This window comes from Vulpes lagopus, chromosome 24, assembly GCF_018345385.1.
Source record: "Vulpes lagopus strain Blue_001 chromosome 24, ASM1834538v1, whole genome shotgun sequence".
In the NCBI taxonomy this organism is placed as follows: domain Eukaryota; kingdom Metazoa; phylum Chordata; class Mammalia; order Carnivora; family Canidae; genus Vulpes; species Vulpes lagopus.
In genome coordinates this window covers 16,081,200-16,105,726 of record NC_054847.1, presented here as the reverse complement: position 1 = coordinate 16,105,726, position 24,527 = coordinate 16,081,200, and the positions used below count along the sequence as shown (strand labels likewise).

At 41.6% G+C, this 24,527-nt stretch overlaps 1 protein-coding gene across 7 annotated transcripts in view; it reads left to right on the top strand.

The window, feature by feature from the left end:
* The window catches only part of NCKAP5 (NCK associated protein 5), a 947,236-nt gene that overhangs the window by 231,970 nt on the left and 690,739 nt on the right, over positions 1 to 24,527 (top strand). Inside the window, exon 1 of one of the 7 annotated variants that reach the window (XM_041739536.1) lies at positions 2,179 to 2,318. The exons of the other annotated variants lie outside the window; for them this stretch is intronic. Within the exon in view, the coding sequence (XP_041595470.1) occupies positions 2,268 to 2,318 (51 nt within the window). The 5' untranslated portion in view covers positions 2,179 to 2,267. Of the gene's footprint in view, positions 1 to 2,178; positions 2,319 to 24,527 lie in introns of those variants that run through there. 7 annotated transcript variants of the gene reach the window in all.

Genomic DNA, 24,527 nt, shown 5'->3' with positions numbered 1-24,527 from the left:
ATCGATTTTGGGGCAATTAGTTTTATTTTGGAACTTTGCAACAAGAAGACTTATTAAAAACAAACACTCGAAATCCTCTTTCTTCTATTTTGTAAAGCTGCATATATAAGAGATAATCAGGATATATTTTAAATATACCTATATATTTTAAATATACTTATATACAAAAAATAAATTATTTTTTTTACTTGTTCTCTTTCTGGCTATTTGAAATATTTAGAATTTGGGAGTGTTAGTTATCTTACCATGATATTATTGATATTATTTGAAAAAAAAATTTACTTCATGTTTGTTAAAATTTACTAAAAAATGCCCGTAAAAACAAACATAGATCATACAATATCTCATCTTTCTAGTGGAATTTTAAGATAAATGACACAAATCCATTCTAATTGGATCCAGAAATCCCTGGGCATTTGGCAATTAGCAGTAACAATTGTTCCATTAATAATGTATAATATTCCTAATGCCAAGTGTGCTATGTGTTAGTAAGCAAAAAAGGCTCTGAAAAAGTCTTGGTTTAAAAAAGAGCAAGCTTGAGTGTGGCAAAATTTCAGTTCAATTTTCTGACAATTCAACATGCAATGTGGATTTGTTAAAGACTGAAATGATGCCGTGTTTCCAGAATGTGAAAGAGGGGTCTGGAACAGTGTTCTGCTTAAAATCACTCCCTGACTAAAAAATGTCTTCAGCCACAACCAAATAGTAGGCATTAGATACGGGTCATCACTTTTCACTGGAATGGTGGCAATGTCAGTTAGTATTTGTCAAAAGCCTAAATACCTCGTAGTAAAATACTGCAACAGACTCTAAGTGTTCGCCTTCGAAACTCTTGGAGAAATGTACATGTGGAACTGGAAAATTGCCTGAGAAACTAATAGAACTGCTTCCATGCAGAGATGCTCTTGAGCTTGGAACTTATCCCAAATTAGATGTATTGAGATCACTGAGTTGTGTTTTGCAATTCAAATATCCCGGCACTTTCCACAGCAGCCTCCTAGGCTCCCCAGTGGTGGAATCTTTTGAATGTTCACACATATGTGGGGGGCTTTGTCCTCTGGAGTATGAAGCTACAGTAAGATTAGCTAGAAAAGAGACCACGTGGGGCATATTTGAGAGCTGTGCTTTGATGGTAAACTCAAACTTTGAAAAAAATCCCAAAGTGAGTAACTTTTCAGACTTTTGATCTAAGATGGTGTTAAATACCGCAGGTTAGTATTTCTCAGTGGCTCTTCAAGTCTATCTATATTATGTAAAAAAAAAAAAAAAAATCAGCCAATCATTAAATGTCAGGAAATTTTGTGTTGGAAAAAGTCATGGAGATATTAGAAGGGTATGTAGTTTACCTGTGACCAAGCCATTTTGTCCCAGATTAATTCCTTTGACCAGGGAAGAATGTTACTCTGTTACCTGAATTATTTCCCTGGTCTTAAAAACGGGTCCTGGGCAATCTCCTTTACTCACTAGGTTTATCTGCTATTCCAGAGATTGGAGAAATCACCCCTATTTGTAAAACTAAGGGATCTACATGCTGGACTCAGCTTTTTCTGTTGAGACAACTTTGTTTAAGTGTTTATTCTTAGAAATGGCTGATGATCAACTCATCAAAAAATATGGGGAAAATATGAGAAATAGCTATCCCATTTGCTTTGATAATCTGCACCTTCCTGTGGCACCTATGTAACTACTAGGCTGTGGAATGACAGATCTCCTTGTGTTGAGTTTAAGCTCCTTGAGGACTGAGGCCAGGTATTCATTATCCTGTGTCTTCCCAGATCTAGCTTGGCCCGTTAGAGATGTCATCCTGAGTGTTGCCATCTCTGGGAACGCTCTGGTCCCCCTCACTGCATCTCTCACCAGCCAGCCTGTAATGGAAGATCCTCCTGAGCTCTGTGCTTCGGCATCATAGCACCTACCACACTGTCTTGTCTGTCTCTCCAAGACTTTAGGGATCAGATCTTTCATTTTTGTATCTCTGGTACCAAATGCAGTAGGTGCTCAATATGCATTGAGAGAAATGAATGAATGAAAGGCTCTTGATAAAGAATAGTTGAGTTGAATTGAATACAGCAGGCACACCCCCTAGCTATCGCTGGGGTAGGATTTAGTGCAGGTGATGTAATGTAACTTGACAGGGTAGTTAAATATTGACAGGCAGGAGGAAGCATACTGGGAATGTTCAGAAAGAGGAAAGGAAGGCTTGGCTGTGGCTGTCAGATCAGAGAGCTGAGGCCATAAGGAGCCAAGCGACTGGCTGTAGTATCCTGATGACCCAGGAAGGTCACTCGCTGGTGCACTTGGCTTCTGCTTCAGCAGAGGTAAGGTTTGGAGCCTGGCTGGGAAGATAATAGGTTGTGATGTGAGTGAGTGCAGACTCCGTGCCTGTGGCTTGGAGATGGCTGGCATCCCAGACGCTCTCTGTTGGCTGCCCGTTCTTGTAGAGCTCGGGCTGATTCTCATTTAGGGCAAAGAACATGAGTTCTATTTCAATCTGTCTCCTCTCACTTCACCTTACCATACTCCCAAATGATTTGTGCTTTAATATAACCTCTTAAAGTGATTGGGGTTGGATGCTGGTGCATGTGTTTGGAATGCTCAGTGGAGGACTTTGTCCATATGAATTCATTTGTAAGTGCTCCTTGATGTAACGATTAGAGGCATACACAGCAGTAGGATTAGGAGGTCGTGAGCATGTTCAGTACTACCCGGGTGCCACTTTGTAGATGCCAGGGGTAGGGCGGGGAGGGAGACATACAGGAGGCAATGTTTTTAGCTCTCATATCAAGTCAAGGAGCAAGCAGAGGTGAGTTCAAGGAGAATATCGGGTGAGTGGGGAAATGCCAACAGACAGAAGGCAGAGCAGTGGTTGAAGCAGGTCTAGCGCTGCTTTTAGAAATGGATACAGGTCACCTTGAGAAAAAAAAAAACACCCCATTTGATTTGAGAAAGACTATTTAATCAATTGGCATGGCTCAGGGTAGTTTTTAAGAAAGAAAAGATGATGTCCTGTTCATAATTAAATAGTCACATGTACCAATAAGAAACAGCCAAGGCAAGTGGGCTCTATTTGGTTCCTTGTCTTTTAGAGAAAGAGAACATGCTTGGTGTCCAACAGGGGTTCAAATCTCACCTTCATGGATTAAGGCATAATGTCTGTGAGTCTCTATTTCATCATCTGTGAAACGGGCAGAATGAAGCCTCCTGGCAGGTTGTTGCAAGACTTGAATAAAATAAGACATATAAAACCACACCAGAGTCAGCTTGGTCCCGAGCAATTCTCTCCAAAATATTTGCCCACCTCTCCCAGGTTCCAAAGGCTTATTTTCTTTTGTCTCATTTTGAATAACAGCTTTACTGAAATATAATTCATAAACCACAATATCCACTCATTAAAAAATGTACTATTCAATAGTTTTTAGGATATTCACAGAGTTGTGTAACCATCACCACTACCAATTTTGGAACATTGTCTCATCACCAAAAGACACCTCATATCCACTAGTGGTCATTCCTCATTTCCTCCCAGTGTCCCCAGTCATCGGCAACACCCATCTCTTTCCTGTATCTCTAGATTTTACCTATTTTGGAAGCTTCATATAAGTGGAATTATACAAAGTTATCTTTTGTGACTACCTTCTTTACCCACCATAATATTTTCAAGGTTTATCCATTCAGTAGCATGTATTGGTACTTCAATTTCTTAGTTGCCAAATAATACTCCATTGTGTGGATATACAGTTTATTTATCCATTCTCACTTGATGGATAAATAAAATTGTATCATTTGGGGGCCATTATGAATAGTATTACTATGAAATTCATGTAGATTTTGTGTGGACAAGTGTGTCTTTTTTTTAAGATTTTATTTATTTTAGAGAGCATTGCACAAGCATATGGGGGGGGGGGGATGAGAAACAGAGAGGGAGAAGCAGAGGGAGAAGGAGCGAAAACCTCAAGCAGATTTCGTGATGAGCTCAGAGCCCAGCACAGGGCTTGATCCCATGATCATGAGATCATGACCTGGGTGAAAACCAAGAGTTGGACATTTAACCAACTGAGCCACCGAAGCACACCCTGATGTGTCTACCTTTTTAATATAGTTGTAAAACTAGGCTCTTCTACCCCATCTTCCTCAGAAATTATGAGAGCAATAGAAAATACTGGGATATGGTGTGCCTGGGTGGCTTAGTTGGGAAGTGTCAACTCTAGATTTTGTTGATTTTGGCCCAGGTCATGATCTCAGGGTTGTGAGATCAAGCTCTGTCCTGGGCATTCTCTCTCTCCTTCTCCCTCTGACCCTCCCTCCCTCTCTTAAAAAAAAAAAAAAAATACTAGGGTAGGCTACCTTTTCCCCTGTAGAAATTGAGGAAAATGGTAAAATACTCATCTCTCTCCTTCAGAATATTGTGCTATGACAAATGGGTCTTTGGCATTGTTTAATGTCTTATGCAAAAGTGGATCAAATAAATCAGCTCCCTATACTAGCTTATGTGACCTTATATTGTCTTGAGTTCTATATACATAATCACTATAGGATCAAGTGTGTGCCATGCATGCATGTAGACATGTTTTTTGTTTATAAAAAGAAATCATGAATAGTTTTACTGCTTAGGAAAATAGAAATAGCATATAAAAGGGAAGGGGTTGCAAAACCAAACATTCAAATGGTCCAGGGAAATGAAATAAATGACTGAAATGCATGGCTGAGATGAGCAATGATGCGAGCATGATAATTCATTTGAAGTCACCCATGGTCTCACTATTATGGAGACATTAGGGTGTGGAGACATTTGACTATGGCAAACCAGAGAGCATGCATCCTTCTAAAGGGGCAGAAAACATTGGAATTCCAGTTGATTGTGCTCATGTAGGTACATGTGCTTACTTGACAATGTCTCCTAATTTTTTCAAGGCAATTAATTTTGATTTTTTTAATCCTCTTTTTGTTCCAAATGAAACATGCCTATGAATCACACTGACCACACTGGGGATCAGCTGGTGGGCTTTCATGTTACTTGGTGAACATAACATTTGGGGACTAATTCCAGGATTGTCCCCCCACTGATTGCATTATTCTTGGTTTGTCCCATTTGTCTGCCCTCTGTTACCTTTTTGGAAGATAAGGGGATTTGATGAAATATGCTCAGTTGGTCTTTTCACCTCTAACATTCTTGGCTGGCATAAGGACAGTTCCAGTCCAGAGTTCTGTCTCTGTAGACCACCTTATGGACAGAAACACAGCCTTCCACATGACGACAGCCTGAAAAGGCAGGGGGTGCCTAAGGAGTCTCCTTTACTCCTCTTAAAAGTATGAGTCTGCTTGTGACAAGATCTCCCAGTTTTTGCCTGAAAAGGTCTTTTTTTTTTTTTTTTTGCACCTTCATTTTGGAAGAATATTTCATCCATAAATAGAATTCTAGGTGGACAAGTTTTATTTCTTTCATTGTGACCAAATTATGTTCTCAGCCCAAACTCACAGGTGAAAAAAAAAACAACCCCACTTTGTTTATTTTTTATCTATTTAAAACCTACCTATTACAAGTACCAAGGGCAATGGAATTCTCTAGTTTTGATATTTGAGGATGTCATGGTGAAATACTTCCAGTCACAATGTCCAAGTGTTGCAGAGACCGCAGCCCCAGGAAGGAAAGCACTACACTGTGTGTTTGCCTTGGCCTCGTGTTGCCGTGATGTTAGGCTGCAGACCTGAGAAAGCAAGAATGAAATCACAGCCTGGATACCAGCTTGAGCTGTGCTCTTGAGTTCTCTGTTTGCTCTTCTGATTCTTCATGTTTCTCACCCAGAGGCTGGAGTGGGAGTTAACTTAAAACAGCACTAGAAGAGCCACACATTCTTCTCTTTGGGAGTAGCCCTGAGGTCTGAACAGTCTAATTACCAAATACTTATGTTCGGTAAACATTTCATGCCTTGTATAATTCACTCCTGTAAGCAATCCCGTGAGGTCAGATGGGGCTGTTGTTCCCATTAGACAGTTGAGGAAAGTGAGGTGCAATGTTCATTCAAAGTCCGAGTTGATGAGTTGCAGAACTGAAATCAGGCTGTCCATCACCCCACATACTTGTCAGTCCCTTGGCCACACAGATGATTCCTGCCTCCACTAAATAAGCCATTAAAACAAGGGCTAAGGGACGCCCAGGTGGTTCAGTGGTTGAGCATCTGCCTTTGGCTCAGGTCATGATCCTGGGGTCCTGGGATCGAGTTCTGCATCGTGTTCCCTGCGTAGAGTCTACTTCTCCCTCTGCCTGTGTCTCTGCCTCTCTCTATGTGTCTCATGAATAAATATATAAAATCTTGAAAAAATAAAAAAAATAAAGCCAGGGCTAAGAAGTCCCATGTAGTAGCTTCTAACACTGTCCTCTGAGAAAATGTCAGTTGTAAGGAGCAGTTTGTGAAGGCCCAAATCATATGCTGCCTGTATTTAAGTGAAGTGGGCCTCAAAATTTCTTCCCATCTGCTCTTTGCATTGAGGCAACTTTGCCTTTGAAACTCTTGACTGAAAAGTCTTTGTTTTAAAGTAAAAAAAAATATATTTCCCCTGTCACCAAGTTTAGCATTTATAATAACAGCCCTCACTGTTTGAATTTTTTTTTACAAGTTTTGAACAAATTTCTCACATTGCCATTTACATTTATTTTCTCCTCCTCCTTTTCTTCTCACTGAAAATGCCGAACAGCTGGCCACACTGACGACGTAATCACGCTCTGCCAAGCTGGCCTGTTCGACCCATTCTGTCTCCAGTCTTCTCTCCCCCAAGCAAAATAATACCGAGGCTCTTTAGCCTTTGCTCCCAGGTCCTCTTCTGCTACCCTTTGATCTACATTGTGGTCCTCTGAATCCTCCCATTGAAGGCATGGAAGACAATAGCTCCATCTTGTAAAAACTGCATGAAAGCCTCTCAAATGAGAGGTCACAAAGCCTGGGGCTCCCATCCCAACCCCTCGGATTAGCATGTTTCCCATATTGGGTGCAGTGGTGTTAGCTCTCTGCTGGAAGGACACCTGCCACTGGGCAGGCACTTTGCCAGCTGGATGACAGACTGACCTTCTGAGCTCACAAAATCAACCCGAGAAAGTGAGTCAGAGGCTGATTCCACGCTGTGACATCTTTAGGAGTGCCACAGGCTCACCTGATGAGAAAGAAGCATGTGCCTTCAGGGGTCGAGGGGGAGATGGGGGAGTAGAGAGGTAATCGGGGGTTAATGGAAAATTGCCATTTGGGGTTGTCACAAATCATGAGAATGCTGGGAGAGCTGACCCTTCTGGCTCCTCTGGGGCGGATGTGAACAAATTGCCAACCGTCGGGGGCAAATACGTGGAAAAACCAGATGAGTCAAGTGGAAGAGAATGTGGTCCTTAAAAGAAATAAAATGAATAAAACAATACATTTTTAAAATTTTATTTTAGAATGTCCTCTCTGGGGTAGAGAGAAAGATATTGTCATTATTCACATTAAAGCGTTAAGACGAAAAGTGTTTTTCATTTCAAGCAGCATTTTAAAAGCAGAGTATCTGGCAACCCTTTCACTGAAACTTGTATTTCTTGCTCTAATTCTAAGCATTGCCCCACCCTTAGATGCATGCAAACCCAAATGTTTGGCAGAGAAAGGGGTTTCGTAAAATAAAAAGATGCTGCACTTGGAGACCTGCCTTTTTTTTTTTTTTAAACTTGGGAAGTTGCATGTTGCTTTGGAAATAGAGTTTTCATCTCCAGGATAAACCCCTTTGATCTCAGGGCCTGATATGTTTCTCATACAAAGAGGAGGATGGCTGGCCTGGACTGAGCCAAAATCATATTGAGTGATAAAAACAGGAAAAAAAAATCCCATAAACATCCTGCAGAGTGTGGCAATTTCAGTATGATACCAACCTAACTTTTTTGGATAATGGCAGAACCGATTCTTTTCAATATCAAGTTGGGCGCTAGACCTTTTCGCTGCAAATCCAATTTAACAGTAGAGAGGGAACTCGTATCCTTCAGACATAGTCTGGGGACAATCAAGATGCCCATGGTGTCCATTTGCTATGATCCTTCTCATCAACACAGCACAGAAAACAGCCTCTTTTCCCTTGAAAGGTGCCAAGCTCTCAGAAGTCCTGAGGCTTTCTCAAGTATGAAAAAGTTGTTTGAGAGCACATCTTTTCTCGCTAGTCTGATAGGTGATTTCTGATAAACCCAAAAGGTGTCTCTACTGTGCCTTGTTTGGAATTTAGAAAGCAGAACACGATGTGTTTGCTGGGAAAGGAAGACCAGAATGAAATGTCCGCTCATTTCATTCTGTGCAAGAAGGGACCTCATCTGTCCTGTTCCCCACTGGACCCAGAGGTCCACATGGCCCTGGCACAGAGGATGGTGTTCTCTAGTTATTTGTTTAATACGTAATAACCTGTCACATCATGAAGAGATAGGGGAGACCTGAAGTTTCCTTGGCCAAACAGAAACCCGAGATCTCTTAGTAGCAGAGAGGACCGGCACAAAATGAAAAACAGAAATATTATATTCACTATGACTATGGGTATAACTCACTTATTCTCAAAATCAAACCAAGTTGCTTATACTGTACCACTACGGCTCACAGTAATGATTTACTTTTGCTTAGATAAACTCATCTCTGGGAATCAAAACCATATTTGATTTCTATCTATACCTCTATACGATATATCCATTCAGAATAAGTGCCTAACTTCAAAAATAGAAAAAAGAAAAATAGGGCTTTTTTTTCTCCCCCAAAAGCCTCAACAAAGGAGAGTCTGTATATACAGAGAAGGACGTGTGGCATGCAACAAAATATTCGAATAAGAAATAAAAATACCATGTCTGAGATGGCGCTCTATTTTGGGAATTAGAGTTTCCCTTAATTAAGGAAGCTGCAAATTGTTTGCATGTTCTGCTGCCCTGTGGTCACTGGAACCCCTGGTGACCAAACACACTTGTTCAAAGTAAGAGCCAAAACCCCTTTGACCTTTCAATGTATTGTCTGAGGGAGTAATGGTCAGCTGGCTCCAAAGTAAGCGGGCTACAGCTGCTTTGCCAGCTGGCTGTCACACGCACGCAACAGAACTTGGAGGGGACTCATGGCCTCACCAGATGCCTTATGGCAGGGTTCAGTCGATGCCCCACACGGTGCAAACCAATTCCATATTTCACATAAAATGACTGAGTTTGCATGTCATCACCAATACTTTCCATCTAGCAGAGTGAGCACCTCACGTTTATAATTTAATTTTCCAAATGCACAAGCTATGGTCAGATCAGCAGCCCCTGGCCACGAACAAGTCACAGACTCCTGGCTTTCTGCAGGGAATTCCAGATGTACAGCCTCTTTGGCGGCGACATGGTGCAAATGGCAACATTAATAACCCGCTTCTGCCCGTCTGAACCGGGGTGGCATCAGTGAGGACTACAGGGTTGAATTAACCTGTGTAACCAAACTGAATAAATCTGAGGGCATAGTGGACAGAAGCAGCTTGGTCTGCGTATTTACTGATTTGGGAAACAGCTAAGAATAAAGGGAGCATATTGTGGGTCAGAGTTCAACAGCAGAGAGGGATGAGAGAAACCTATCAGTGAATCCTTGACACAGCAAGGCCACTCGAGGGACCATTAGCTGGGACCTACATCTGCCCCTGAATTTTAAATGCAATTTGACTCTCTTGATAAGTTAACTCGTGTGTTAAAGGATATGTAAAAATATCAAGCTTTGTCCCCATTACTAGTTGGTGTGCCATAATATTCTAGCCCTAATAGACTCATTCCAGAGGAAATCTGATTTTTATAGCTAAAATTGTGACAGCGTCATTATTAGAATGGCCTAGCCAGGAAAAACTACAGCATCTGAGCATGATGTGCCTGGTTAGGGGGATGATGGTAGAGAGATGGACCCTATATTTGAGCAGAATAAGGATTGTACAAAGTATCTTTTAATAAACACAAAGGTGGACCTAAATATGAATCAATTCCATGCTTTTCTTTGATGCAGCAAGAAATGACCTCAATTTATCCTCCCTCTCTCTACCCACTGGCTCTTTTGCCCTTTGCTGCTTAGTGATAATGGGAGCATTGCCTTGCCTTTGGGGTAAATGATTCCAGTTGAGCAATTTGCCATGTGAAAACCAAAGGGGACAGGTTTTTAATGTGGAAAATGTTTTAACCTCAGAATACCAAAAGGCCGACTCCATGTGGAATGGCACTCTGTCTTTGAATCACAGTGTGCATATATGACGAGATCCAATTAAACCACATGTCCAGATAGTCTCAATTTTGGTAAATTAGACCTTACCTAATTCTTATCTCATAAATAATTTCAGAGCATTTGTGGCTTTAAGAGCTCACTATATTTTATATGGCTCCTGAGTTATGACAGAAAGTGCAACAGCATGACATTTAGTACGGCATTGATTTTTCTTGGAACCCATCGTAAGTAGTTCTGCAACTAGAGAAGTGTACTGTAATGATACCTATTATGTGCACAGCCCCGAGGGAACCAGGATAGTGAGGCGTCCTTGTATTTTCATTCATGATGCAGTGCTAAACTCCAGACAAATTATACAAACTCGGATGACCTTTTGAACGACTGAGCTCTCAACTCCATCACTCTTTATAGAAGAGAAGGAAAAATCTAGTGTCCATTGGGACCACACAAGTAATGTAAGTAAGTGAAGTGTGTTGGGTGCAGAATGGGGCATAGCGGAGATTTTAATGCCCGTCTTGGCGAATCTGATGCTACTCTGCTTTCTCTGCTTGTTTTGATAGGCTAGCCATGTTACTGCAGGAACATAGTGTAGGCCCAGTATTGCCAGATCATCCAACTCTTCACAAACAGCCAGAAAATAAGATTTTTATATAACATTTGATTTATAAAGGTTAGCTCATTAAAAAAAAAAAAAACTTTTAGTTTTGAGGTATAGATTTGTATGCAGGTGTGAAAAAATAATACAGAGACATCCCCTACACCTTTCCCTTATTTCCTAGGACTATAACATCTCGGGTGCTCCGGAAGCATGTATCACAACCTGGAAATTGACCTTGATACAGTACATTAACCTTATTGGGTCATTCTTTTTAAACTCTTTGCAGACCAATCGAAGCACGTTTGAAGGACAGAGTTGGCCTGTCTTACTACTTCTGCTTGCAGCTTCTGTGAATTACAGTCTTGCTGGATTTAGGAGACCAGCTCATGCCTTTGGGTCCTCACTGCTGTACCTGGAAAAGCTGTTTAAAACTTTGCTAGAAGGTGAACCTCTCCTAGCTCTTCATGCTTGAGTACTTTTCTAGTCTTCCAGTCTGAATTCCACTCTACCGCTGCCTATTCAAGTTTGCAACTTGGGTTGTCTTTGACACTTGCACCTTCTGTGCCCATGGTGTATTTCCACTTGCTGGCCTCAGCTTGCACCGACACTCGGTTGGCTTGTATGTATCCCTCAGGCAGTCCTATCCCTGCAGGCTCTCTGCACTCACAGGCATCTCATACTTGCTTTCTTGGAATTCTCTCCCACCTCCTTCTTCTCCCCGCCAAGCCACAACACACACCAAAGACAAGTGCTTCAAGGTGGTAGGAACCCAAAGAATTTGTTTGTGCTGGAATTTTGAAATCTAACTTATTTATTTAAATAAAGTGAGGGCAGCCCAGGTCTCTCAGTGGTTTGGCGCAGCCTTCAGCCTGGAGCATGATCCTGGAGACCTGGGATTGAGTCCCACCTTAGGTTCCCTGAATGGAGCCTGCTTCTCCCTCTGCCTGTGTCTCTGCTTCTCTCTCTCTGTGTGTCTCCTATGAATAAATAAATAAAATCTTTAAATAAATAAAGTGAGTCATGATTTGGGGATTACAACTATGGAGTTGTTTTGTTTTTATAAAATCTGTCATAAAAAGCCAGTTTTTACTGTAAATGGCTTTAAGACCTCTGATATATTTTTTTAATGCCAATAAAGTCTCAGAGTGTTGTGGTTTGAAATATGCTTTTAGATTTTTTTCTATTTTGTAATAAGTGAAGGAAAAAGTTGGAGTCTGCCCTGAGTGTTTCTTGAGTGTTATCACTGACCTTGGCACCTTTTCCAACCCAAGCGTTGAAATAGTTCCCATGCCATTCCTGACCATGGCTGGTCACCATGACAAAGGATGGGAAGAGCCATTGCCAGAGAAGAAAGCACAGTAAGGGAGACCAGAGCCTTCTGAGTACCAGGACCATGATCAGAAGGTGGGATTCAGAATCAGGAAACATGTGTCAGGGAAGAAAAGAGGGGCACAGCCTAGTGCCCCCACAGTACACGGAGACCATTATGGCCTAGGGTGGGTCACAGTCCAGAACAAGCTGGCTTCTTCCCATTGTTTGATCCTCAACTATTGTATATGTAGTTGGAGGTAGGAGTAGTGAAACTTAGTTTGAAGCTCCTTCTCAGGTGACAATAATTCTCATCGAGCATAAGTGGTGATTCTGAAGTACGTATATATCATGGAGAGGAAGCAGAGGAAGAAAAAAGGAATCAAAATAACAGATTAAATAAGCCCAAAGTAAAATTTCCCTGGAGTAACCGCAGTTGATCTTTGAACAAGTGGGGGTTAGGGGCGCCAACTCCCCCACAAAATCAAAAATCTGTGCATGACTTTTGACTCCCCAAAACTTAACTACAAATAGCCTACTGTTGACCAGAAGCCTTACTGAGAACATAAACAGTCAATTAACACTTATTTTGTATGTTATAGGTATTATATACTATATTTTTACAGTAAAATAAGCTAGAGAAAAGAAAATGTTAAGAAAATCATAAGGAAGAGAAAATACTGTATGTTGGTAAATTGAACACCAATAAAAAATTAATTTATTAAAAAAAGGAAAATACTATAAAGTACTGTACTGATAAAGTACTGTACTTTATTTTTAAAAATCCACATAGAGGTGGACCCACACAGTTGAAACCCATGTCGTTCAAGAGTCAACTGTACTTTCTTTGGGCTCCCACATACTGTAGAGCTAATGGATCATTTGGGATTTTGCCTCCCTTACCAAGCAAAAGGAATCAATTTTAGGAGAAATGAGCTAAATTTTTCTTGGGTCCCACCTCTCTTCCTGGCAATTAGACCAGAGTGCACAGAGGCATTGTCTCTGCTCTGTTCTATGCCATCTCTTTAAACCCTGCCCTCAGTTTGACTCTGAAGTTGGCGTCTCCATGGATCCTAGCCAGTGTTGCCTGCCTCTGCACTGGCCCTCATAGAAATGAGTGCCAAATGCATCCCAGGGCACATGGAATTGACGTTCTTTTCCCTCTGACGATCCTTCTCCTTGCCCCATATGTCTCCTCCTGAGTCTGATAAGCGCTACCATCACCTTTCCAGATGGCACATTCTCTGGCCATTACCTGGCATCCCTTGCCTTTCAGTACTTAAACCCAAAAGTATTATTCAAAGCCCTCTCCATGACCCCAGATATTTCTCCTCCCCTCACTGCTATATCGGACTCCGCAGCAGAGTTGACATGGTGAAGGCTCAGTCCCATTCTTTCAACTCCTGTTGTCAGAGATATGGCCAGTGTCAGAGGCTTTGGACTTCAGTTTTCACACCTGAAAACAGCGGTATGCAGTAAGGATTATTACTGTCTCTATTTTGTAGGTGAAGAAACTGAGACTAACAGAAGCACAGGAAACTTGTCCAAGGTCTCCCAGGTGTGGAAGCTCTTTGTCCACAGGGGAGTACTTTATACTGGCGGGCTTTCCAGTACTCATCACAGATTGCAGAAGGGGAGAGAAGAGGACTTCCCTTAGTGTTTTAAAGCACATCTCTTAAACCCCTGGTGGATCTTTTAATAACTATCAGTGCCCAGGATTCTGATTTAGTCTGGGGTAGATGTGAGTATTAATAGTATTAAAAAGCATCCCGGGTGATTTTAATGGATAGCCATGATTGACATTACTTCTCCACATCGGTGGTTCTTCAGTTAAGAATCTGTCAGAATTGTATGGAGGGTTTGGTCCTATACTCTCACTGGGCTCCAGCTCTGGAGTTTCAGACTGGGGTGGACCTAAGAATTTGCATTTCTAACAAGTTCCCAGGAAGGCTACTGCCACATATCAGATTGGGGACCACAGCTTTGCACACATCTGGATGGAAGTTTGGGTGCAGGTAGATAGATCTTAATGCTTATTGAGCACCAGCTAAGTATCAGGCTGATTGATTACGTTCTATGATTTAGCCAATAGATGACACCTAATCTTCCCAAGAACCTTTTGATTTAGGTATTCCCATTTAATATATGGAGGAAACTCAACTTCACACAGGATAAATCTGTGCTTCTCAAACTGCGATATATGGGGATGTAGCAGGGATTATGGAAACCACACAATGGATATCACATAACTTCCTGGGCCATGAATTTCATAGGCATCAGCCATACTCTTTGCTGAACAGGCTTGAACAGTTCAAGAGGGAAATGTCCCTGTTACCTGTGCATTGATTATCTTAACTTTAATGTGTATTCTAGGCCAATGGAGCCAACATGGTGCAGTAGATTGTCAAATCATGGCTATAAATCCTGCCTATTCAACTTCATACTTGACATGAAGAGGCAAATGGAGAGTAAAATGAGGCTTGCGAGTCATTATATTACCCTGTGGATAGAGTCACATTTCAAAGCAACCTTGAGTCCTCACTTCACTGAGTCTGTGATTGACTTTTATAATGGAGAAGATGGAGTTGCCTTTATTATAGCATCTCTAGTACCACTTTTATTAGTCATTAGTTCTGTTATGAGGACATTTCCTAAATAAGCTCTTACCTTATTCCAGTTATTACATCTAAGGGGTTTTTTGGAACATTTTGATAAAATGTCTGTTTTCATGTGGTCAACCATATAGATTGATCTTCTAGAGCAAAGTTGGAGTAAGCACATATTAGAAAGTCATCTCTTACAATCTTCCCGTGGACACGCATTTCTCCATCCTTCCTGAGTCATGGGTTCCTTTAAGAATTTAATGAACAATTGACTTTCCTAGATTAGTACACACATAGACACACAGAAGGCCTTGCTTTTCAGAGCATTCAAAGACCACTGAAGCCAGCCATGGATCGTAGTCATGGGCCCCAAATTAAAAATCCCTGCCCAATTCTGTAAGTTTCTCCATGACAAGGTCTGTGACTGTCTGAACTTGGATCTGTGATGTTGCATGCATTGTCTGGCTAGGAGGGCACTCAGTCAGTGTCAGAGAATGAATGATTTCTAAGACTGAGGAGGTAGGAAATGTGCCTGAGCACCTGTAGCTATTGTGACATAGATGTGTTTGTAACAGTGTGTCAGGACATTACAGTGTGGCAAGGTACTCCAGGACCTCTGTTGGCTGCCCAGTAGGAGGAGTACAGGGAATATTCTCTCTGAGGCTGTAGCACCATGTCAGTGTATTCTGTTCTGTACTATCCAACTTCTTTCCTGATGTTTCCTCTGCTTGATTTGAGGCCATGAACCATTACTATTTGGGCTTAGGTCATCAAAGCTGTCTCCTACTATTTCTTCTCTTTATTTCATGTTGTTTGCTATAATCTTGGCTTGAGGTATGAGTCCCTGAGCTGGTTTCTGTAGTCAACGTGGCACAGGAAGGGAAGATCCTAACTCTGGGCATGAAGTCTAAGGTATCCTTGGGGGATGAAGCAGGGAGAGTAATCTCCATGTTATGATGTCCAGAATTTACTTTAAAATACTTTAGACCAGTGTGATTTTGTATATGTGCTGACTAGTTTAAATTACAACTGAATCTGACAATCAGATTTCCTAACTGAGAATTTGAATTCCAGGGATGGTCAGTCATACCCCAGGGGTAGCTTCTACAAGCATTTCAGCCGGCTACCTATCTGTTAATACCTAAGGTTTTGTGAATGTCAGAATTTGCTTTTATTTGTGAAATTAGTGAATTGCTCATTAGCTTGACAAATGTTAAGTTTAATTATGTGTATTACTCATATGTATGAGGTGTATTTGGTGATGTGTGTGTGTGTGTGTGTGTGTGTGTGTGTGTATGGAAGAAAACAAAGGAGGAGGAGGAGGGAGGGAAGGAGGAAGAGAGAGAGAGATTGGTTGATTGTTTGCTTCACCACTGAGGCATAAAAAGAGTTGAAGACTAGTAAGGCCGTGGCTTGTTCTTTGGGATGATGTTTGAATCTTTTTCTTTTGTTTTTTTTTAGAAGATTTTATTTATTTATTTATCTATTTATTTATTTATTCATTCATTCATTCATTCATTCATTCATTCACGAGAGACACGCAGAGAGAGGTAGAGACATAGGCAGAGGGAGAAGTAGGCTCCCTGTAGCGAGCCTCATGCGAGACTTGATCCCAGGATCACAACCTGAGCCAAAGGCAGGCGCTCAGTCACTGAGCCACGCAGGTATCCCTGAATCTTATTTCTTATAAGTCTTTGGCCCAGGCCTTGTTACAAAGAGTTACAACTGCCTAATGTCCGCTAAAAGGATAAAAGCATGCTGCCTCAGGGATGTTTGGTGTCTGCCTCTAGAAAACCTTTCATGACAGATGGTGAGAGGAATATAAACAGAACCCAGATCTGGGGCTTCCTTGAACTTGCCCAACAGGTTCCAAGGACCATTTTCATGCCTGCTGGCTAATCCATGTTTACTGAATAAATATTTACATCTGTGTAGGGATATCTGATCTAGGTTTGCTTTCATTGCAAGTCAGTAGCAAGGTCATACTTCTTTGGTAGATATCATTATCTACCAAAAAGGCCCTCCATGTTTTGTGTGACCAAATTGACTGAGGACAGTTCACGGCATCTGGCTCTATGGCAAATTGACTTTCAAGATAGATACCGTATAATAGTTTTTGCTGTGGTAACAATCCAGAAAAAATGTAGTAGGTACACCAAGCAACATTTATTTGCCACTCATGCCTCTTTGGGTCTGCTATGGCTCTGCTGGGTCCTTGCCAGGCTTGGCTACACTTGGCTCCAACCTCTAGGATGGGCCTGCTCCTCCTATCTTATTATCCCAGAGCCTAGACCCCAGTAACAGCGCTACCTGGGCTTCAGGGGCATGTTGTCCACATGAGGGATGCAGAAACACAAGAGGGGCAGGCAGAAAGGCTCTGCTTAGAACTGGTACACTGTGACCTCTGCCCACATTTTATTGGTCAAAGCCAATTCCATGGCAAATCCCAAAGTTACTGGCAGTGGCAGGTGCTTTAAACTTCTCCCAGTAGGCATGGGAGGAAAAAGAGAATTATTAACAGATAGTACCGTCTATCACCCTCCAAGATAAGTGATAAGGCCTTTCATTGTCTCCTTAGTCACCAAAGGGATGTCAATTCCAGTCAGTTCCTTAATTGCCATCCATTTGCATTATGGGGGTGAATCAGAAACATGGAATGCATAGGTCTTGGCCTTGATGAGTGTTCAGTCACAGAGAGGAGAAATGATTTCTGCTTCAGAGAGCATATAGGTTTACCATGGGCCGGCATTCAGACCAAGTTGAAAAAACACACAGACTACACACAAGAAGATCACATACTTTGTGCCATCCTCAAATCCATTGTACAAGTCTGAATAGGAGGCCCATTGTTATTCTGTCGTAGCACCAGCTAGACTCCACACTTCTAGGAGGGGAGAGGACAACAGTTCCATGACTCCCTTCTTTGTAGTCACATCTCCAATCAGATGTTTTGCCCCCACACAGCAGAGGAAGAAGACAGGAAAGTACCCTGGAGGGCCAGACCCAAGTCCTAGCTTCCCCATGGACTGTGCACCTTTAGGCAAACGACTTAAGCTTTCCAGGCCCTCAGATTTTTCACTTATAAAATGGCACTAGCTAGCTAGTGTAGGGCTAGCTCATGAAGTCTGTGACCCCAAGTGGATTGGTATGATCTGCCTTTGGGTTCCCTTTGGCCTAGCTCTGCACAAGCCCCTCCATCCTCCCTATTAGGGTGGCTAAGAATTGTGACACTAGTCCCACCTACCCTAACACTGGATAGTCTTGATATCCTATATTTTTTCTCCTCCCAAACACCACTATAAAATCAGGCTCCCTTGTGTATGTGTACAGTCTGTATGTGTATATGTATATATTTTAATTCATCGTCTAATAACAAATTTTGGTTTTATTTTCAAGCAATTTGAAGTTTAAGAAATTGCTGCACTTTCAGTTGTAGGGTGTTCTGTGTTTTGCACTGTCCGGGATGGCACTTAAAGGGTATCTGTTGTCAGGATGGTCATAATGCAATGCATGCTTCACTGCAGCTAACTCAGGAGCTGGAGGGACACACATTCATGGCATTGGACTCTTCCAAAGAAGCCCCTGGCTCAACTTGTAAAGTGGACTGCCCGAGTTGCCTTACAGTATACAGGGATGCAGGAAATGTGATTGGTTGCCTCCCTTCCCTTTCACCCAACCCCAGTCCTGGTCCTAGCCCCCCGCTACCCCTTGCCCATCTTCTCCCTAGGCTTGCTAAGTTGTTTTGAATGCTGTGGTAAATGGATTTTTCTTCAGTGAAAACTAGGCAGACCTGGATGAACTGCAAACCACTCAAGGTTTTAGAGGAAGCCAATAAGGAGGACCAGGATTAGTCTGGTTTCTTTGTTTTCATGGTGTACGGACAAGCCCTAAAGGAAAACAACATAGTTATCCTGAGAGCAAACACCCGTGCTTCTAAGAAAACTTGAAAATCCACACTGATCACAACTAACAATAGCATCTCCTTCCTTGCAAGTTAAGACAAAATTCCTGGAGCCCTATTTCATCTTTAATACCTGGCAGATAGGCATTCCTTATCATAGGACTCAGACTCCTCGCTTTCCAGATGCTCTCCTGTGAATTCACTTCCTTGGCAGAACAGCCGTGGCTAGAGTCGAGCATGAACTTGGACCCCAGAAATGCCCCATTTTCCCTTGTTGGGGGATACCCTGAGTGTTCTTGATGTTGGATCTGAGACAGGGGAGCTCAAGAGAGTTGTCAGAAAGGTTGGATTCATATTAAAAATGGTGCAGAAGACTGACGAGACGCCTACCCACAGTGGGAGAGAAAAGAGGTTGATAAGAATAGTGCAAATCCTCCTGGAAGGCAGGGCCAGGTGGATCTTGAAATGGACTTTGCTTCTTTGCTTAGGGGTTAAGGAGCTAAGCTGTGGCTTGGGTCAGTGTCTCTGGAAATGCTCCAGTGTCTTCAGTGTCTGTCCAGGCCTCTGCATGCCATTGAATTTACTCAGCACAAAGCTCTATCTCCATTCCTGCCACAAATAGATTCTTAACTTTGATCTTTTATTAACCTAATTAATCATTAAACTTCTTTTCTCATTGAACTCTTTTTCCTGTTTTTCAGTTTCTCTCTCTCTCCTCCTCCCTCCCTCTGTCCCTTTGTTCCTCCCTCCCTCTGTCCCTTTGTTCCTTACATCTTTATTAAGAGGTTTTGTTGTTGTTGTTGATATTGAACAAATTGGTGCCATATCAAAAGGGCATGAGGCAGACCCAGCCTTGAGTAAAAGGGTGAAATGGGGCGGGTTTGCTGCGAAGCCCTCCTAGCTCCCTCTCTTTCCTCCTATGTCACAGCTTGTCCCTTCTGATCCAGGAGTCCAGTGCTTTCCTGCTAGATTCCAGCTCCCCACACAACCCATTCCCCTGCTGCCCACTTCCTATCTTCTCTCACAAGTAGCCTTTCTCCAAAGCCACTCCCCAGGACTCATCAGAATGATTCACTCTTTTAGTGCAAATCAATTGAGCTAAGTGAAGGGAAATTGTCTTCATTCATCTGGGAGAGAAGAGAAAAACTGTATCAATACTAAGGTAAAACTGCTTAAAATCCCCTCTTCCCTCAACAGTTCAGCACAGCTTCTAATTTGAGATGCTGCTGTTGATTTATTAATGACATGTGGGATTAAATAAAATCCCAACATGAGGAGAAAAGATAATAGGCTGGAGTTTTGCAGAGGGTGCTTTGTAGAAGCAATGGATCTTCAAATTAGGGATTTTATAGACTTGCAAATTAGTCCCCAAAGTTTGGGTCCTATCAAAGGATGGCTTTTTTTTTTCTATTTTAGAAGGACAAGTTCTGAAAACAATTGCTATTAATTAACTAATTCAATAAACATGTATTGAGCATCTACTATGTTATCTTTTGTTGTAGATACTGGGATAGTGTTAAAGAAGAGAGACAAGCTCTGGCACCCATAGGGCTATACCTCTAAAAAGGGGGACAGCAGAAGTACAAGAACACCTGATGGAGGCAGATACTAGGGAGAAAATTAAGCAGAGGGATAGGATCAGAGGAGGGGGGAACCAAAAGGAAATTGATGGTTTGTATGGGAGGGGGATTTAAGACCTGTATGATAAGTAAGATCCTAATATATTATAGAAACAGGCCTTTAAAGATCTGGGGGAGTTGTGATCCAAAAAGAGGAAATAGCAAGTGCAAAGGCCCTGAGGTAGGAATGAAGTTGATGTGGCTAAGAAACATAGAGGTAAGTATAGCTGAAGTGTATGACAAGAAGATTGGTAGGTGGGCACCTGGGCAGCTCAGTCTGTATAGCCAACTCTTGGTTTGGGCTCAGGCCATGATCTCCCGATTGTGGGATCAAGTCCCAAGTTAGGCTCTATATACAGCCTGGAGTCTGCTTCAGATTTTCTCTTCCTCTCTCTCCTGCTGTCTCTCTGTCTTCTTTCTCAAATCAATCAATCTTTTTTTTTTTTTTTAAAAAAAAAAAGAAAGTACTAGTGAGAGATGAAGCAAGAAATATAGGCAGGGGTCAGTCAGTTTATATTTGGCCTTGTAGATCACTCTAGAGAGTTTGAATCTACTTCTGAATATAGTGGGAAGCCTGAGCACTGGTGGTGATTCCCCAAATGACCTCATTTGCATGATCTAACTGAGCCCTTAAATGCTGCTGGAGAATTGACAGAAAAGGATCAAATTGAAAGTCAGTTCTGTATTCTAGGAGGAAAAATCATGGCTGGAGAGAGAAAGGCAAGAGGATCATTTACTATTAACATTTATTTTATTTTTTTAAAAGATTTATTTATTTTGAGAGAGAGAGAGAGTATGAGCAGGGAGGATCAGAGAGGAGAGAAAGTCTCAAGCAGACTCCCCGCTGAGCACAGGACCGAATGTGGGGCTCCATCTCACAACCCTGAGATCGCAACCTGAGCCCAAATCTAGAGTCAAATGCTTAAGTGACAGAGCCACCCAGATGCCTCTTTTAACATCATTTGTTAAAAGAAAGAATATATGAATATCACAAAAGTCAAGAGAAAAGGCTAGTCATTTGCAAGAAAGAATAATTGACAAACCTCCCTTGACATCATTCAAGCATGCATAGGTGTAGCTATTCTGTTTATAAAATGAAAACTGCAGCAAAATTATAATTCCTAATATTGCTTTTCATGTTATTGTGCTTTTGCTAAAACTTGGTCAGTCTGGGACCCAATTTCAATAGTTCAATAAGACAGGGAACCCAAATGTCCATTTTTCTCCCAGTCACCCTCAAAATGTTGACAAAACCGAAGTCAGTCTCTTAACTCATTCAATTCAGAACCCTCAAGGAAAGGTGGATCGAGCAGGCCTCAGGCCACCCAGGTGTGCAGAGCAAGGAGGCCCCAGGTAGAGAGCTGGTGAGGGACAGTCTACAGTTCAGGTCTGCTGGGCGGTGGTGGGGTTGCAGGGGAAGGGGGAGTTCCCCTTTCTGTCCCATATATACACCAGCTGCACAACCCCTATGGGAACCCAGAGATTGGACACATTGGTTAAACACTTTCATTTTTTTTATCTTCTGAAAAGTGACATAAAGATAAACTGAAATGACACTAGCTCTCTTCACTCCATTTTATTCAGAAGGGAGTTTGAGGAGGTGAAGAAGAAGAGTCCTTGGAAGAACATGGGAAAAATTTAAAAATAAAAATAAATAAATAAAAAAGAGGAAGAGCACAGGGAAAGTGCCCAGAGTGGGGATGTTTGTGAGGGCAGCATGTGGCAAAGGGGGCGGTAGGAATGGCCACACTGACAAAAACAGTTTGTAATGCCCACTGTTCCAAGCTAACATCAGCCTAGAGTTCTTCGAATTACATCAATATATGGACTTTCCTGAAAATCTAATACATTTCATATGAATGTGAAGTATAGTCATTTTGAAGCAAGAGTCGTGTGTTAAATGCTAGACATTCAGATTTTTAAAAACTCAATAAAACAGTAGCAGCTAGACAAAATAGTTTTAGTGACTAAAGAAATATATCCAAGAAATAACTCACAACGCCATGTGGTCATACTTGTCTGCCACAGGCCATTTACTTTATTCTTATGAGGTACTGGCTAAAGTAAATTTAATTAAATCAATTTCTGTATTTTTTGAATACTGTGAAAATACCAATTGTCACTAATAATCAGTGATGCATGGCATTTTAATTATCCATTACTCATTTTCCTTACAAAACAAATGGCTCAATCCTAATGAACTTAGCATTACATTATTTGTTTTAGAAATGAATTTTTGTAGACCCACTTTATTAGTTAAAATCTAGGACTTTCTTAGCTCTCTGAAGCATAATCAACAACTCACATCACTGCATGGTTTTGTGGTATGATTTTATTTTCAAAGCTACTCAAAGATAAGTGGTATGTCACCTCGGGCTTGGAAATCTTCCTGCATTGGCACATACCATGTAACTCTGGTCAGTTACTTCCACAACTAGAATAATCCTTCTGTTCCTCACAGCTCAGTAGAAATTCTTAGAAAAGTGTGCCCAGATGAGTAAATAAGGGTGCACTGCCACCAAAGAGCTATGTCGTTTTTTAATGATTCTATTTATTTATTTGAGAGAGACAGAGATAGATAGATAGAGAGAGAGAGAGAGAGAGAGAGCATGTCCCTAAGGGCAGGGACAGAAGGAGAAGTGGACTCCCTGTTGAGCAGGGAACCTGATATGAGGCTCCATCCCAGGACCCTGGGATCATGAGCTGAGCCGAAGGCAGACACGTAACCACCTGGGCCACCCAAGTGCCCTGAGTTGTGTCTTATATTCTACATTGCTGTGAACTTACTGTTCTGAGTGGCCTCCAGCTCTTTCTCATCTTGCAACATCCCTATCTCTACAGCCCGAAGGGAAATCTTCTCATCAGTTGTCAAAGCCAGCATCCTAAACTCCCTTCTCATCTCCTCCCAACCTCTGGGATGACCAGTTACTTGGGGCCTCTCAGGAGGCCTTCCTGACTAGATCTGCCTTGAGTATCACCAGAAGGCTTGAGTACATGTGGTGCCAGTCTTGAACAAAACTGCAAGTTGAGTCCCTCTTTTTTAACACTGGAGACCTCCTGAACACCCAGGGTTTCTGCCTTTTTCTCCATCCATCCACCAAAAGTCACCCTCTGGATTGAATCCTGTCTAAATGCTCCAGATTATTAATTTGAATGACACAAAGCTCAGGTCATGATCCCAGGGTTCTGGGATCGAGCCCTGCATCAGGCTCCCCGCAGAACAGGGGCCTGCTTTTCCATCTCCTGCTCTTTCTTGTGCTGTCTCTCTCTCTCAATAAATGAATGAATGAATGAATGAATGAATGAATAAGCGAATGAATGAATGAATGAATAAGTGAATGAATGAATGAATGAATGAATGAATGAATAAATAAATAAATAAATAGCTAGCTAGCTACTCTTACCTTTCACTTGGCCTGGCTGATGCCTTTACCCCTTGGTACCCTTCCTCAATTTCAGTTGTAACCTACAAATAAAAAATACTCCTGTTCTCCTATCTGCTTGTCTTAGTCTCCACTTCTAAATTCTCCTCATTCTGGCCTATCTCCTCCAGTAAAAAGTCTGGAACTTATTTCTGCTCTACACTTGCACTTAGCTCACATCCGAAATTCCTTTGGTTTACCATTTGTTTATCTTACCAAGTGTCCCATATGTACAACCACACTAAATGCCTACCTTCCCACCAGGCAGCTGTGTCAGCCGACCTCAATATTAATTCACAATACACCAAAGTTTTAGATGTGCCAGAACCAACCAAGCTGGAAATCTACTTCATAGAATGGAACAGGCCAAGGTTGTCACCTTCCAGACCAGAGATCCCCCTGGTGACATTTGCATTTTACTTAGAGATAATGGATTGTCTAATAGTGACAGATCATGCATTCATGAACATGATAGCATGGATAGTTCTGGTGTTTTGACCTTATTTGTGGTATAGATTTGGTATATTTATCTATGAATTCAATTTTTTTTTTAGGTTCCCTTGAGAGCATGGTCCTATTAGTTAAAATTAGGATAGAACTATTTTTTTTTAAATGCAAAATCATTATTGTGGAAATGATAAGTAGACATTCAACAACAATTGTTTGTGTAATACTGTGTAACAACATATCCAGCATTATTCTGGGTACTACCTGGAATACACATAATATAAATTCCCAGAGATAATCATTATGAATATTTTTACGTAGTTGAAATCATAATGTAGCTGGGTACCCTGATTCTATCACCTGACCTTATTTCATAATTATTTTCTGTGATTAAAACATTTTAATAGACATTATTTTCAAC